Genomic DNA, 17,261 nt, shown 5'->3' with positions numbered 1-17,261 from the left:
CCTAGATAGCTAGCCACCTAGATAGCTACATATATAGCTTATAGATAGCTAGTTAGCTAATACACTGAATGTTATTTTTAGTTATTCACCTTAATAGCGTAAAATTTTGTAACATGTCAATTTTGTAATATGTTCCCATGCTGACTTTTTTTCTCTACATGTTGAATAATCTCATTTATTCTGTTTTCAGGAGAGATGCTTTGACACTGATGGTCAAATATTTTACCCCCCAACCCACCCTTTTCTTTTTATCAATTTAGTCATTTAACATATTTGTTTATTGGCTGATTAATCGATTGATTAATCGACTAATGAATCAATTAATTAACATGGATTTATTTATCTATTTATCATTATTTATCTTATTGAGGTTTATACTGTACACATTTCCCTCTCTTTGCATTTACTTTGGTCCAGTATACACACAAAGCTCAAATAGTTTTATATTTGGATTTATTATTTTGATGCCATGTGCCACTTTTTTGTTGTTTTTTTTACAAAACCCCCAATCCAGAAACATTCACTGACCTATTGTTTCTGTTCTTTGTCTCTAATTAAGCGTGAAAGCGGTGGTCGATGCAACACGTGTGCTTCACATTTGCTTTGAGCACTAACACTTTCGAATGTCAACCTCCCTTCTCCGCTCGCTAAAAAAAAAATCATTGCATTTCTTGCTGGCATTTTGAAAAATAACAAATCTTCGCGAAGGTTGCATTTACTGCATTTTTTTCACAAGTTCAAAGAGTTCCCCGTTGTCTTCAGAATATGCGTCTCACATCTTCTGACCAAGTGTGAAGAATTGTTGACATTATTAGTGCATATTTCTGAGGTTGACTCCCCCCTTAAAACTGAAAAACAAGAACTTAAATGCACCTGCACTGCAATTAATTCATTTACTAGATGACTTACTAGATGGCCCTTAAAGGACAACCGACGTCATGTTTTTTGTTCCCTAACTGACATCAGAAAAACATTTTATAGCATCTTAAATACCCAAAACACGCAGGCTGCTATTTTTACTACCAAAACTACTTCAAAATGACCCTGGAGATGGCGAGTTTCAGAAGGTCCCGCCCCCTTGTTCGTGATGCCACGCTAGGACGTCTTGCCTCTAAAATCAAAACAATGGCTTCAGATTCGGAGATGCTTTCTTGTTATTCATCCAGTTATGAATATGATTCAAATAGTTCTGAAGAGGAAAGCATAAATGTTTGCAATTGATTAAAGAAGTCCTTCCGTGTCATTCTGAGGCGTCTGGACTCCAATGTAGCGTGTCTCAGAAAATGCACAAGATGGCGCCCAAGCTCCGTTGGAAATGGGCTGATTTGTCCGCTGGCAATTTGTGTCACCTCGTATCAAATAGTCTTGGTGCAACACACAACGATTCACCATCGCATTATTTATATTTGTGTTTTCCTTCTAATTTCGCCATCAACACGAAGTTTTCAGACCAAACAAAGTACCCAAAATACATTGTGTGTCGCTTTCTCGGTCAGGGGCGTCACCAATTAAAAACAAGACTTCCTGAATATTCAGCACAAGTCTTAAAACGTAAGATATCGCTATATGCGGTGGAATCTTTGTAAAATACGCTCAGTCGAAGTCATTTCAAGTGATTTTAAAAATTATGGACATAACTTGCGTCGGTTGTCCTTTAATGTTGACAATCCCTCTGCTAAGCAGAGTAAAAGTGAATAACAACCCAGTGCAAAGGTGAATGAAAGCATTTTTGTGGGCACAATAATCAAATACATGTTTCTTAGATGCTAACGTGAGTGCCAAGAGAGATTCCATTGTTTTATCATTGGCAGATGCAATATTTTCTCACCCAGCCAAATTTCATTGCCGACTAATGTTGTGGTCTGGCGCTTAACATGGCCCAACACAAAGAACGAAATCTAAAAACATATGTGGTTGTTTAATTTCACACTTGAAAGGTTGGGCGTACTGTTGAGATGCACAAATATTTGTATCAAAGATTAAAAACTCACATTTGTATATGTCTCCTTTAATGCAGTCGTTTCAGATGTTAACATTGGAGTAAATCAAGGTAAATGATCATTCAGCCAGTGGCAAACGGAATACATTTCTTCAACACAAAAACATGGAGGATGTATGTGTCAGACTGTCTACGTTGGGAAAAAAAAATACTGTGATGTCTTTTAAAAATAAAAGATTTCAATAGGAACCAATAAGGTGTAAGAGGCTTTGGCATTTGGGGGATTTCAGGTCCAACGCGGTGCTCTGCAGACACACTAAAACAAAAATAGGATTATTTACAATGTTAATGTTTACTTTTTTATTTTTTGGGAGAGAGAGGAAGAGAGAGATTATTTGGGGATTGTTTTTTGGCCAAGAATAAGGTAGATATTTGTATAAGTTCCCCCGCCCCAAAAGAAAATATATATAATGCTACTTTAGTTTTGTTTAATAATGATGTTGAATCTTTTGAAAAATTAAGTCTGTTTTTCAATAATAGTCATCCTGAAACAAAAATAGGATCTTTTTTGTTTATTTTTTAGAGAGATTGACAGAGAGAAAGAGAGAATGAAAGAGACACAGACAGAGAGAGAGAGAGAGAGAGAGACAGACACGGAGACAGAGAGACAAAAAAGAGAGAGAGAGAAAGAGATTTTTTTGGAGGGGGCTGTTTAGGGTAGATTCTTCCAAGAACCCCCCCCCCCCTAAAAAGTATTTTATATAATTCTAATATAGTTTTATTTTCAATAATGATGTTGAATCTTTTGAAAAATTTAAGCCTGTTTTTCAATAATAGTCACGCTGAAACAAAAAATAGGATTATATACATGTTGCCTTTGTTTTTTAGTTGATTTTTAATTTTTAAGAGCGATTGAGAGAGTGCAAGGGAGAGAGAGATAGATAGATAGATAGATAGATAGATAGATAGATAGATAGATAGATAGATAGATAGATAGATAGAGAGAGAGAAACGGAAACGGAGACAGAGACAAAAAGAGAGAGAGAGAGAGAGAGAGAGAGAGAGAGAGAGAGAGAGAGAGAGAGAGAGAGAGAGAGAGAGAGAGAGAGAGAGAGAGAGACAAAGAGAGAAAGAGAGAGGAAATTTGGGGGGCTGTTTAGGTAGATTCCAAGAATCCCCCTCCCAAAAAAGGTATTTTATATAATTCTACTTTAGTTTTGTTTTCAATAATGATGTTGAATCTTTTGAAAAATTAAGCCTGTTTTTCAATAATAGTCACACTGAAACAAGAGAGATTGAGAGAGAGTGCAAGGAAGAGAGAATGAGAGAGAGAGCGAGAGAGGGAGTGAGAGAGAGACACAGAGACAAAAAGAGAGAGACAGAGGGAGAGAGAGAGCGTGACAGAGAGACAAAATGAGAGAGACAAAATGAGAGAGACAGAGATCCAGAGAGCGTGAGGGGGAGACACAGAAGAGAGAGACAGAGAGAGAGATATTTTGGGGGGCTGTTTAGGGTAGATCGTTCCAAGAATCCCTCCCCCCCAAAAATGTATTTTATATAATTGTACTTTAGTTTTGTTTTTAATGATGTTGAATCTTTTGAAAAATTAATAATCATTTTTACTTCCAATAAACGTCTTTTTTTAACAAATTGAAACCTTTTTATGAACGATGTCATTCTCTTCTCAGAATGATATCATACTTTTCCAAGAATAAACTCATTTCAAAGGACAAAATGTCTCGCAAGTTGGATGAGTGTTTCGTTTTTTCCAAACACCAAACACGTTTTTGAAATGATGAGAATTAGCGTGGGGGGGGGGGGCGTGGGGGTGTTGTTCCAAATGTTTGGAAAGATCATCAGTGCAAAGAAATGTGCAGTGAGACAACTGTGAGGTCGTGCCCATGTTATTCCCAACCACTAGGAGGCAGTAGTTCAACTTCTATGATCTGCTGCGTTGCATCTTCCTGTGAGTTAAGTGTCTTCATCTTCCATCGTTTTGCCTATCACTCTTTTCTTCTTCTCTGCAAAAAAAAAAAAAAAAAAAAAAAAAACATCTGCAAATGATTCCTTTCCTTTTAAGACTCGGTCAGGAGAGACTTCAAAGACATTTACTGTTGGAAAATTGCAAACATTGGATTGTTGAAGGAAGAAACAAAAAGTTAACGGTAGAGCCGGATTTAATACTTCAAACCGGAATTCAAGCCAAAAACGCACTTTGGAAGTCGGCGGCTTATTAAACAAGGACTGCACTCATTGCACTTAACTCATTCACTGCCAGACAATGTGCCAAAACGTGTCCACTCCAGTGCCAGGGTTTTTGTCATTTTCACTAACATTTCAGGACCCACAGAAAATTGAGTTTTAGGAATACATAAGCATACAATGCACTGGAAGACACCTTAGACTTTTCTTTCATTAGAAAAAAAGAGTTATTTTTTATATGGGTCTCGAGTTATCTGAGCTTGAAATGGGGGCGGCTGTACAAAATACAATAAAATCCATACATCTTGATTTATATAGCGCTTTAACAACAGCTGAAGCTGGAACAAAGTGCTAACAAGGAAACAAGAAAATGCTGCCCCCCTGTGGAAGGGAAAAACATTGCCAGGGGCCATGGCCAGCGCTTTATCAGCACCCAAACAAGAAAAAATAAAACCCAAACAAATTTGGGAATGGCACTCTACGTCATATTTTTAAAATCCGAATAAACTCGTGAATGGCAATGAATGAGTTAACAACAGCTAAAGTTGTAACAAAGCGCTAACATAGACAAAAGGTAAATGCTGCTTGCTTGTGGAATGCTGGGAGCATACGTTTTATGAGCACCCTCAACAAGAAAAAGCAAAACCCAAACAAACAAACAAACAAAATTAAGTCTTGAAAAAAACATGGCTTTATTCTGAAAGGGAAAACTAGAATTTTAGTTTCGAATTTGGGCAAAAAAAACGTTTGTTTGTTTGTTTGTTTATAGCACTTTAACAACAGCTGAAGCTGTAACAAAGCGCTAACATGGACTAATGGCAAATTCTGCCCCCTCGTGGGAGGGAAAAACATTAGCAGAGGTCTGACAGCCCCCCCACTGCAAGAAAAACCAAAACCCAAACACATTTGGGAATGGCGCTCCATGTCATGCTTTTAAATTCCCGAATAAATTCAAGAATGGTGGCAAAGGAGTCAAAAGTCTGTGGCCTTTTCTTGCAGTTCCTGTATTTGATTTGTGGATGGTTGCTCTGAAAATATGTAGAGTATTTGCACAGATTTACATCTAGAATAGTTAGTGTTTTTTAATTAATTGCACAAAAGAAATATACAAAATTCAAAAACCAACACACTTTGAAAAATTGAAATAAATAAAAAGCAAAACTCAAGACAAACTAAGTCCTAAAAATTCTCAAAGGGTGAACAATTTCATTCATCAATTGACATTATGCATCACTGGTGTGTCAAGGTTTCCAGAACCTTTCCAGAGTAAACGAGCCCTTTTGGATTTAAAACAAAAAAAAAAGAAATAAATCAACTCTTACTCTTTTTGTTGGTGGACGAGTCGCTGCCGCCAACAGGAATTTTGCGACTTTGAGTAGCTTTCTCCTCCTCCTCCTCCTCCTCCTCCACCCTCTTCTTCTTCCTCTTCACCTCCCAAAAATCTTTCTCATCATTTCCAATTTCCTGAACCTCTTCCTCATTGGCTGCTCTCTTCTTCTTCTTCTTTGGACTCACAGCCTCCAAAAAATCTCTAGCATCGTCAACCTTCTCCTCATTGACTGCTGTCTTCTTTTTCTCTTTCTTGGAGACGCTGGTAGAAGACTGGCTTTCTTTTGAGGAGGTCTTTTCCTGAGTCTTCATCAAGGTGACGTCACCCGCGTCTCGTTTGAAGGGTTCGGGCGGCAGAATTTGGTGTTCCTCGCTTGCGTTTGGCTGCTTTTGCTTTTGCATCCTGGCTTGTTCCTGGAGTCTGAGCTTCTTCCGTCGACGTCGCTTCTGGTTGGAGGAGAGCTTTGGAGTGACGCCATCTTTGGGACAAAACAACGATGGAAGTCATTGGACATTTTTTTCTTTTTCCCTCCCAAATTAAAAACCAAAAGTTTGGTTTTCGCATTCAGAATATAGCCATGTTTTTTCAAGAATTAATTTTGTTTGTTTGGTTTTTCATGCTGGGGGTACCGATAAAGCACTGTCAGACCTCTAGCAATGTTTTTACCTTCCACGAGGGGGCAGAATTTGCCTTTTGTCCATGTTAGCGATTTGTTACAGCTTCAGCAGTTGTTAACGCGGTATATAAACCAATGTGTGTATTGTATCGTATTTTGTATAGCCGCCCCCATTTCAAGCTCAGATAACTCCAGACCCATGTAAATTAGGCATTAACTCTTTTTTTCTGATGAAAGAAGAGTATCTAAGTTTTTTTACGCAGAATTGAATGTTTACGTAGTCCTAAAATTCAATATTCTGTGGGTCCTGCAATTTGAGTGACAATGACAAAAACCCTGGCACTTGAGTGGACGCATTTTTGCACATCGTCTGGCAGTAAATGAGTTAAGAATTAAGTAATGTTTCCGTCAAATATATATTTTTAAGAATGGTGACGTTTCCAAGTATCAAATAATTGCCTTTGTTCGGGTTTTAGTTTTTCTTGCGGGTGCTGATAAAGCGCTGGTCAGACCTCTGCCAATGTTTTCCCTCCCACAAGGGAGCGGCATTTGCCTTTTGTACAGCCGCCCCCACTTAAAGTTCAGATAACTCCAGACCCATATTGAACTTGGGAATTAACTTTTTTTCTGATGAAAAAGGGAGACTAAGGTTTCTAACGCTGCATTGAATGTTTATGTAGTTCTAAAACTCAATATCCTGTGGCTCCTGCAATCTGAGTGAAAATGACAAAAACCCTGGCACTGGAGTGGACACATTTTTTGCACGTCTGGCAGTGAATGAGTTAACAAGAATATTTTTGAAATCCAGTATATATTTTTTTCTCCCTCCAATAAAACCACTCCACTATTTTCATATTACATTTTTCTTTTCAACGTCGCTCTAAATTAGAAATGAGCAGTTCTTTGTTTTTTTACCTTGTGCTTTCAGCTTTTCTTGTAGGTCCCCGTCACCGCCTCCATCACACTGTGGCTCCTCGATCCCCTGACCTTCTCCTTCCTGCACCGCTCCCTTCTTCCTTCTCTTCCTCTTCTTTCTTTTCTTCTTCTCCTCCGGTGCAGCCACGTCCTCCTCCACCTCCTGATGATCGTTTTCCTTCTTCCTCTTCTTGCCTTTCTTCAGGTTTTGGAGCTGCTCTGTCCCCTGATTGTCCTCGAGGGCCGTCCCCTTCTTTTTCTTCTTTTTGGGAGTTGCCACTTCTCCGTTGAGAGGAATGTCGGTTTTGCCAGAGTCAATGTTAAGGGTGATGGCGACATCTAGGTGGTCTCGTGGCTCCGCTGCCATTTTGTCTAGAAAAAAAGGCCACATGCTTCGTTTAAAATTGTGGAAAATGATAGAGAAAGTTTCAGCAGGAGCCGATGAGCAGATTGTTTTTAACCTTCATCAGAAGACTCCAGCGCTTCCACCTGATTATCCTCCTGGGCTGTGACACTAACCTCCACCTTTTCAACACAAGCACTCAAGAGTCAACGCCATATCCTTGCTATTATCCTGTTCACATCCTAAGAAGTGTTTGTTACCTCGGCGACCTTTTTGTCAGGCTCAGTCGTGCCATCGGCATCTAAACACAAACAAATAGTTGGATTTTGAAGATTTACCGATGCATATTGTGCTTTTTACAAGAATACAGTATAGAAAACAGTCAACATTTTCCCAGAAGAAAATCTGACATTGTTTCTCAATCAAATAAAAAATGTGACATTCTAAAACATTGTTTCTTTTTTTTTTTCCCGGGAATGATGAATTTGTTTTTAAACTCATTCACTGCCAGACCATGTGCAAAAATGTGTCCACTTAAGTGCCAGGGTTTTTGTCATTTTCACTCAAATTGCAGGACCCACAGAATATTGACTTTTAGGACGACATAAACATTGAATATAGCGTAAGAAAGCGTAGACTCTCTTCTTTCATCAGAAAAAATGTTTATTTCGAGCTTACTTTGTTGTAGAGTTATTTGCATTGAAAGTGGGGGCGGCTGTACAAAAGGCAAATGCTGCCCCCTTGTGGAAGGGAAAAACATTCCCGGAGGTCTGACCAGCAATTTATCGGCACCCTCCCAAGAAAAACCAAAACACATTCGGGAATGACTCTCCACGTCATATTTTCGATTCCCGAATAAATTTGGGAATGGCAGTGAATGAGTTAAAATGAGTCTTTGAAAAAAGATGGCCTCAAATGCAAGCACGTATTTGTTTTCAAGAACAAAATTGAGATTTCTTTCTAAAATAAAGTCAGAATTTTACAAAGGAAAGTGAACAATTATTATATATCATGTACAGACGCTTCTCAACTTATAACCATTCGAGTTACGAACATCAGTAAATATGAACATTTTTGTAGTAACATATGTAGTATTCTCTCCAGTTGTACATGTACATATCTTTATAGAGCATATATTTTATCCATCCATCCATTTTCTGTATCGCTTATTCCTCATTAGGGTTGCGGGGGTTGCTGTCTTCTGGCATGAGGCGGGGGACACCCTGAATTGGTTGCAAGCCAATCGCAGAGCACAAAAAGACGTACAACAGTCACTCGCACACTCACACCTAGGGGCAACCAATACAGGTTACTTATACAGGCAATTAAACATACTTATATAAAACTTAATATTATATATATATATATATATATATATATATATATATATATATATATATATATATATATATATATATATATATATATATATATATATATACAGTAAAGTCTCGTTATATCGATATCGGATATATCGATAGTCCCGGTTATATCGATACTATTTCTATGCACGCACGGAGAAAATTACATGCAAACAGGGTCGGATATATCGATAGTCCCGGTTATATCGATATTTTTTCGGACTCCCTTGAATATCGATATAACGAGACTTTACTGTATATATATATATATATATATATATATATATATATATATATATATATATATATATATATATATATATATATATCCCCTCTCCTCTTCTTTTCCTCTCGGCTTTTCCTACGCTACAGCGAATAAGTAACCTCCATCTTCAGAGGTATGATACGCATGTTTGTTTTGGCCCAGCGTTTACATGGGATGCCCTTCCTGACACAACCCTCTGTATTTATCCGGGCTTGGGACCGGCACAAGAAGACTTATGTCACTTTGTGGCTACAGAACAAGCAACTCGCTCAGTAAAAGGCTCCCAAACACAAAATGGTCATCAGCACAGCAACAATCAAAAAAGCAAAACTATATATATATATATATATATATATATATATATATATATATATATATATATATATATATATATATATATATATATATATATATATATATATATATATATATAATTGATAGAAAAATTTAATTACATAAAAAATAAACATACTGTAAGCCTTAAACATACATTCCATTCAAAATACAGTGATATCTCGGCTTAAGAACTTAATTGGTTCTCAGAAAGTGTGTAAGGCGAAAAGTTCGTCTGCCAAACATTTATTTCCTATAAGAAACCATTAAAAATGAGAATAATGCGTTCCCAGGTGCCCATAAAACATAATTTTCCACTAAATAAGCCTTAAATCTATACAAAATATAACTTATTTTATGTATAATAAATGTGCTATTGTATTGTAATTATAGAAATGAACTGTACTGTACTATAAAGTCGATTTATTTACCTTTGTGATGGTCGTTGATGTAGTTGCCTCTTGATATCTGAGTGAAGTTGCCACACTTTCTCGGCGATAATACCCTCACTCACACTGTGCCCTGCTAGCTGCTTTTTGTTAATCCAAATCAACAGAAGTTTTGCAACCTTTTATATTGCCTGAGACCATTGCTTAGGCAACACAGAAACACCCTTCGCCACACGTAGGTCGACTTAGCGTAATGGTACTGGGACGCTAAGTCACACAAACGCACAACTCGTTTGTATTTCGATGATCTCCTTCTGTTCGACCGTAATTTTCTTTTGTGTCCTCTTCGGCTTAACACTATTCTGTGGTGGGGTCTTTTTTTGGTCCCGTAATAGCAAACGTACCACCGTGGCGCTCTGAGAAAAAAAAGCCTTATTGTCTGAGAGACACTGCACAATGTCAAAAAAAAATAGTGTAACTTGACCAGAGGATGTGTTTAAAAAAAGTATAGATCAAATTATGTATATTTTTAAATCGTCTTTTTGAGAGAGAATGAAACCAGATATTTTTTCCGGTTAAAAAATGCTAAAAATTGCAGAGTTCCCTTTTAAAATAAAATTATAAAAATTAATAACTTTAAAATTAGATCTTCACTTGCACTTGCGAGTTTTGGCGCCAAAGCGCCAATGATGTGTGTGTGTGTGTGTGTGTGTGTGTGTGTGTGTGTGTGTGTGTGTGTGTGTGTGTGTGTGTGTGTGTGTGTGTGTGTGTGTGTGTGTGTGTGTGTGTGTGTGTGTGTGTGCATCTTTCCGGGCCTGTGATTGGTCAATATTACCTGCAGGGGGAGGGACATCACTGACACAAAACATCTCTTGGTGATCTTTCAATCTGTTTCTACTTTCTTGCCCCTCTGCGTCGCCTCCGTCTCCTGAGCAATCGTTAGATGCTTCCGTAGGGAGGGGCGTGGCCTCTATTTGATTGCTACCCAACTCCAACGGGGGCTCCACGACGACTTCAGGCTGTTGGTAGAAGACGACAACAAAGATAATTTAACCCTCTCTGCTCCTGAATAGGTTTCTGCTTTAATTTCACTTGTGCACACGGCGCTAAGGTGATGAAAAAGCAGCGGCTGGTTTGCCAAGTGAGCATATGGTGACACCCGAATGGTGGCGCCTGCTCCAACTGATGGCAATCATAAGTACAGACACAAAGGAAATCATCTGGAGTGGAAACAGGCGAGACAGTGTGTGTGAAAGTGTACTGTTGTGGTTGACTGAGACACGCATGCATGCACGCACGCACGCACACACACACACACACACACACACACACACACACACACACACACACACACACACACACACACACATATACGTGCAACCACACCCACGACATTATTACGGCTAGTGGAGCGCAACTATGCCATGTGCAATCAATCGGAACTTCAAACTTTGGGGCTCGCCCGCTTCCGCCTGATGAAGCCAAAGTTATTTGAGCATTTGTGGACAGTCAGCGTTCACTTCTGGGCCAGCGGAGGGCTGAGGAACTCATTATATTACTGTAAGAGCAAGATCATTATACGGGTGGTATTGCCATGCAGTTATAATTTGTAATAGAGGGTAGGTTGACAATGTGAATAAAGTTTTTCATTCACTCAAAAGTTGGGATGTTTCCGGGGACTTAATTTACCTCATGTTGTGTTTGTTCTTCCTGTTCAGGTGGAGGTGAGTGGAAGCCATTGTGCACGTTTCCGTTGGAGCGTTGCACGTCTTCTGTCTGAGAATCTTTTACAACCATAACACAAAAACTTAACTCATTCACTGCCAGACGATGTGCATAAATGTGTCCACTCCAGTGCCAGGGTTTTTGTCATTTTCACTGAAGTTGCAGGACCCACAGAATATTGAGTTTTAGGACTACATAAACATTGAATGCAGCGTAAGAAACCTTACACTCCTAGAAAAAAAGAGTTGATCGCTAAGTTATATGGATCTGCAGTTATCTGAGCTTGAAATGGGGCGGCTGTACAAAAGGCAAATGCTGCCCCCTTGTGGAAGGGAAAAAACTTTGCCTGAGGTCTGACCAGCACTTTATCAGCAATTCGGGAATGGCAGTGAATGAGTTAAAATACAAAACATTAAATAAATAAATAAATCATTCAATAAACTTACCAGGCAGAGCCTCAACATCAATGTTGTTGTTGTCTTTTAAGGGGAGTTCATCAGCGTCATCTTCAGCTTCAATTTTGCAGACCGCATCGGATTCATCAGGAGGCTGCTCGCCTTGCTGCTTATGCGAGCACAGCCTGCACAACAACACAAAATACAAAAATACCCTTATCTATTGCACCAGAGCATGTTGCTACTAGCATACTTCTTAGCGATAAAATATAAGACTATAATGTGTGCTGCATTTGAATGGCAAGAGTAATTTTGTGGGCAAGATTAAATTTCATGTTCCGCTTACTCCATCCAGCCTTCGTAGATGTCTTGGAGGTTCAGAGTCGTGTTGGGCATTTCCAACTGCACAAAAACAAATTGCCACGGGCTTACAATGGTGTAGTTACTTTAGTAAATTCCACATTTAATTCATTCACTCCCAGACATGTGCAATAATGTATCCACTCCAGTGCCAGGATTTTTGTCATTACCATTCAAATTGCAGGACCCACAGCATATTGAGTTTTAGGACTACATAAACATTCAATGCAACGTAAGAAACCTTAGGCCAGGGGTGTCAAAGTCATTTTTTGCCGCGGGCCACATTGTAGTTATGGTTTCTTCTCGAGGGCCGTTATGAATTTGGGGAAGCTATTAGAATGTTTAATGCCCTCCAAATCATACATTTAGAGCACACAACAAATTAATGAATGACTAGTTTCCAAAACTGCAGTTAAAAATAATGACTGTTATTGTGGTTCACATCCAAAAATATGAAATTTTGTCAAGGATTTTAGCAAGCATCATGGAAGTTTTATTTGCATTCGCGGGCCGAAAAAATTATGTGGTAGGTCGGATTTGGCCCCCGGGCCTTGACTTTGACACCTGTGCCTTAGAGTGTCTTCTTTCATCAGGAACAATTAGTTAATTTCTAAATTATATGGGTCTGGAGTTATATGAGCTAGAAATGAGGGGGGCTGTCCAAAATACAATGCGATAATACATACATATGGCTTATATAGCGCTTTAACAGCTGAAGCTGGAAAAAGCACTAACATAGAAAATAAGGGAAATGATGCCCCCTCATGGAAGGGAAAGAACATTGCCTGAGGTCTGGCCAGCGATTTATTGGCACCCAAGCGAGAAAAAACAAAACCTGAACTAATTCAGGAATGGCGCTCTACGTCATATTTTCAATTCCCAAATAAATTTGTGAATGGCAGTGAGTTAAATAGAAAAAAAAGCTCATGTGAGGCAGTCTGGCAATCATTTCGTAAACATTTGCGATCTTGACCAAATCCTGACAAACATTTGTTGCCTGAGCAAATATTCAGATTTTTTCTGTGCTCGGTGGAATAGATGCTTTAAAATTAAGCAACACAACCTGTTGTTCGGTTGGTAGTAGACCCTCACTGTGACTTTGGTGTCAGGAGCTTTATAAATGGTGGTGGGATCAGATGGTTCCATAAGAAATTGTGGGTGAAAAAGAATGAAGGAACAGGAATGAAGGAACAACGGAGTCAAATTCAGCCAGAGTCCATTCCATCATTTCGGATAGCTTCCCATAGCAGAAGCCATTGAGGGACAGCAGGCGCTCTGCTTTTTCCAGTTCAGATAGTTCGAAGAGTCTCAAAAGCAATTCCACAAGCACATCTGAATTGCGTAATAGCTGGTCAAGCTTCCAGCAGCGACATCGCTCTGGCTGTTGTTCATGGAAGTACTTCATAACATCCAACTGGGCCTGGATGTGCTGAAACCACAACCGTGGATCGGAATGCCAAAATCCGGGAAACTCGGACATTGTGGCGTTGATACTAGGATGAAAAGCGATAACATTGCTAACGCTGCAGTTACCAATTTTGGAGATGCAATAAGTAAAGATACGAAGGCGAATCGTGTTGTTACTTGCCACAAGCGTTTTCAGAGACAGCAACAAGATACCCTTTCAAGTCTATCATAACTTGGAACCCAGCAATATGGGAATTCCACCCTTTGCTTCAAGCTACATGTTCTCTGCGAATCTCTCCCACATGGTTCAAAATATATCAGCTTTCTAAAATGTCCTATCATTTTTAAAAAAACAAAAATGCACATACATATGTAATAAAACATGTTTTCATCAATAAAAAATATTAATACTGTGTGGTAAAAGTAAACTACAGTAATTCAAAATTGGCATACTTGAGTAAATATTGAAAACAGTAGGACTGTCATTACTTAATATTTTTACAACTGCTAATTGTATTGATTATTCCAGGGATTAATCAGATCAATGGAATTTTGCATTAAGGTGTATTACAAATGTATTTTTCCCTATTACGGTATACAAATCAATTGTTGATGTGGTATTGTTACGTGATAAAAACATACTGTATATATAATGAAGCAATATCACAAGAGTGAACGAGGTTGTCCTCAACGACAATTTCGAAACGGATTTAGTCATTGGTTTCCAAAGTAAAAATATATGTTTACAAGCCTCTTGTTTTGATTAAACAAAAGACCTGTCCGCTTTTATTAAGGACTCTCTTAGAACTCAGAAATATAAATCCGGAGCAGAGACTGAAATCTGAGCATTTTGAGAAATGTTATGTTAAACAAAGGCTATAAAGAATTCGTCAACTACGTATTAAAATAATTGAAACTCAACTCAATATTCGGTCTGTTTGGTTTAATATCAAGTAATCGTTTAATTTTAATGCCTCTATGATATAGATAAAATATTGTTGGGAAGTTTAAATAAGCCCTTTATCGATCCATGCATATGACGATCAGTCATATGCATGGATCTTGCTGCTACGCTTGGTGGGGAGGTAAACATGATGCTGTATATAAAAATGGATGTACTGTACTTCCACAATTACGCAGTTAGACGATTTTTGACAAATAAATAGATTTTTTTTCTGTAGGTGAAACTTACCACTGTTAGCAAGAACTCGCTGGAAATAATGGTCAGTAAATGGGCTGCGGGTTTAATTGACACACACACACACATACAACTGGACTGTCCTTTTTTCCTACTCCTTCCAGAAGGTACAATTAAAACTCCTCTTTTAAACTCGAAATTCACATTTATTTCAGCTTTCTTTGTCCCGTTTCTTCGTCGCCAGTCTGCGATTCAGGAAAATGACGGCAGCTGGTACGCACGCAAAACGGATATTAAAAAATGACAAATATTCTTATCCTTTTATAGCTACCTGGTTCACGTGTTCCTCCAACACTTGAGCGGCGACCAGCAAGCCTTTCGTTTTTAGATGCTGTACAATGAGAAGGAGCAGAGACGAGTCTTCCTCGCATGACATGACGAACAGTACATCAATTTCAAATGTTTCAAGAGGAGGCCCTGCAGCTTCACTTTGAATTAGAACATAGTTCGTTTCACGGCGAGATGTGTTATGGGAGTTGTGGTTTTCGAAGGAACATTACGCACACGCGGAAGTAACATCGGTCAATCAAATAATGTTAACGATATCTATCGCGATACTTATTACGACAGTTTATTAACGATACCTATCGCGATACCTATGACGACACACAACAACAATGTAGTATTATTACATGTTAGCAACCATGACAAGATATTTAAATATTAACGTGTATTATTGTTGTGCAGCTATATTATTGTACAAACGGAACACTACAATATTTTTTGGAAGGCAACGTGGTATTCTGACATCGTAATGGAAGACTAATTTATTGACTTCATAAAATATAATCTATCCATCTATGCATCCATTTTCAAATCCACTTCATCTTCACAATGGTTATATTTAAATGGGTCGCCGGGTTTCCGGAGCCTACTGCACCAGTCTTCTGGCAGTGGGCGAGGGACACCCAGAACCGGTTGCCAGCTAATTGCAGGGCACATATGGAGACAAAGAACGATCCGTGCTCATACTTACACCGAGGGATGATTTCGAATGCATCGTTGTACTAAGTTCATCCTGTCTACTTTATATCTAATTTAAAGCAGATTCTTTACTTGCAGACAGTGTAAGGTATTAAGGTAAGGTATATGTCAGGTATTTGAACACCTACACTGTCTGTAAGTGAAGAATCTGCTTTAAATTAGATTTCAAATACAGTATTCAATCAACCTCCAATGAATGCTTTTGGAATGTGGGAGGAAACCGGAGGACTCGGAGGAAAACCACGCAGGCATGGAGAGAACATGAAAGCTCTATACAGCGCGGCCGGAACTGGAATTGAATATAAAAACTCTGCACGGTGAAATGCAGAGTTGCTAAATCAATAAAATGTAGGGAAGACGTTCATTGTTCATTTATTATAATTCAATTGTAATACAATACACCGGTCATTAATGACAATACAACAACAGTAACCGCAAGATGTCAGCCAAAGAAATCCTGATGTCTTTTTGGAGGCATTTTTACAGGACATTTGACAATTCCTTACTGTGAAGACACCCAGTGATTTGGCAATGCTCCCACTTCAATAAATCACTCTGCACATTCTCTTTCTAGCATATTTTGTATCAGTGGAATATGCACACGCTGCAGATTTGAACACTCATCACACTCAGTGGCATGCTTAAAACAACAATAACGCGCAGGGAAAATTATATTTAAAACGTCTCGTGTAATAATAATAATAATAATAATAAATTTCATTGATAGCGCCTTTCAAAACTCTCAAGGACACTTTACAGTCACAGGATATTTTTTCTGCGGGTGAGCAGCGGCAGCCACACGCACCAGCTTCACTCAACCCGGAAGTAACATTAAGTAAAAAATCCATCCATCCATTTTCCGTACCGCTTATTCCTCATTAGGGTCACGGGGGGTGCTGGAGCCTATCTCAGCTGTCTTCGGGCACGAGGCGGGGGACACCCTGAATTGGTTGCCAGCCAATCGCAGGGCACACAAAGACATACAACAGTCACTCTCACACTCACACCTAGGGACAATTTGGAGTTGTCAATCTGCCTGCCATGCATGTTTTTGGAGTGTGGGAGGAAACCGGAGGACCCGGAGAAAACCCACGCGGGTCCGGGGAGATTACAGTACTCTCTTGTCCAGCTATGTTACATGTAATTACAGTAAAGTCTCGTTATATCGATATCGGATATATCGATAGTCCCGGTTATATCGATACTATTTCTATGCACGCATGGAGAAAATTACATGCAAACAGGGTCGGATATATCGATAGTCCCGGTTATATCGATATTTTTTCGGACTCCCTTGAATATCGATATAACGAGACTTTACTGTATTCAAATTGTATTATCTAATCACCCAATTGTGCGATTATGATATAAGTAACCCTCTCTACGACAACATTGGAATTAATATTATTTGTTTAACAGGTATTTGCTCAAGCCTGTTTTTATTCAAAGTGCTCGGAAAATACGTTCGCTTTTGTTCAGGCTGAAAGTGCGTCCTTATT

At 38.7% G+C, this 17,261-nt stretch overlaps 1 protein-coding gene across 1 annotated transcript; it reads right to left on the bottom strand.

The window, feature by feature from the left end:
• Positions 1–499: 499 nt before the first annotated feature.
• Positions 500–15,225, bottom strand: LOC148891668 (uncharacterized). Its single transcript, XM_089008954.1, has 10 exons — positions 15,050–15,225; positions 12,160–12,215; positions 11,865–11,998; positions 11,383–11,477; positions 10,529–10,712; positions 7,606–7,646; positions 7,464–7,527; positions 7,003–7,374; positions 5,464–5,949; positions 500–3,960 (listed from the first exon to the last, which is right to left on the bottom strand). The coding sequence occupies exons 1-10, from the start codon at positions 15,152–15,154 to the stop codon at positions 3,911–3,913; spliced, it is 1,587 nt and encodes a 528-aa protein (XP_088865080.1). The 5' UTR covers positions 15,155–15,225; the 3' UTR covers positions 500–3,910.
• Between the last annotated feature and the right edge of the window lie 2,036 nt (positions 15,226–17,261).

The sequence above is a fragment of the Hippocampus bargibanti genome, linkage group LG11 (assembly GCF_051943395.1).
Source record: "Hippocampus bargibanti isolate YZ-2025 linkage group LG11, ASM5194339v1, whole genome shotgun sequence".
NCBI classification, from domain to species: Eukaryota; Metazoa; Chordata; class Actinopteri; order Syngnathiformes; family Syngnathidae; genus Hippocampus; species Hippocampus bargibanti.
This window is presented reverse-complemented; position numbering and strand designations above follow the sequence as displayed.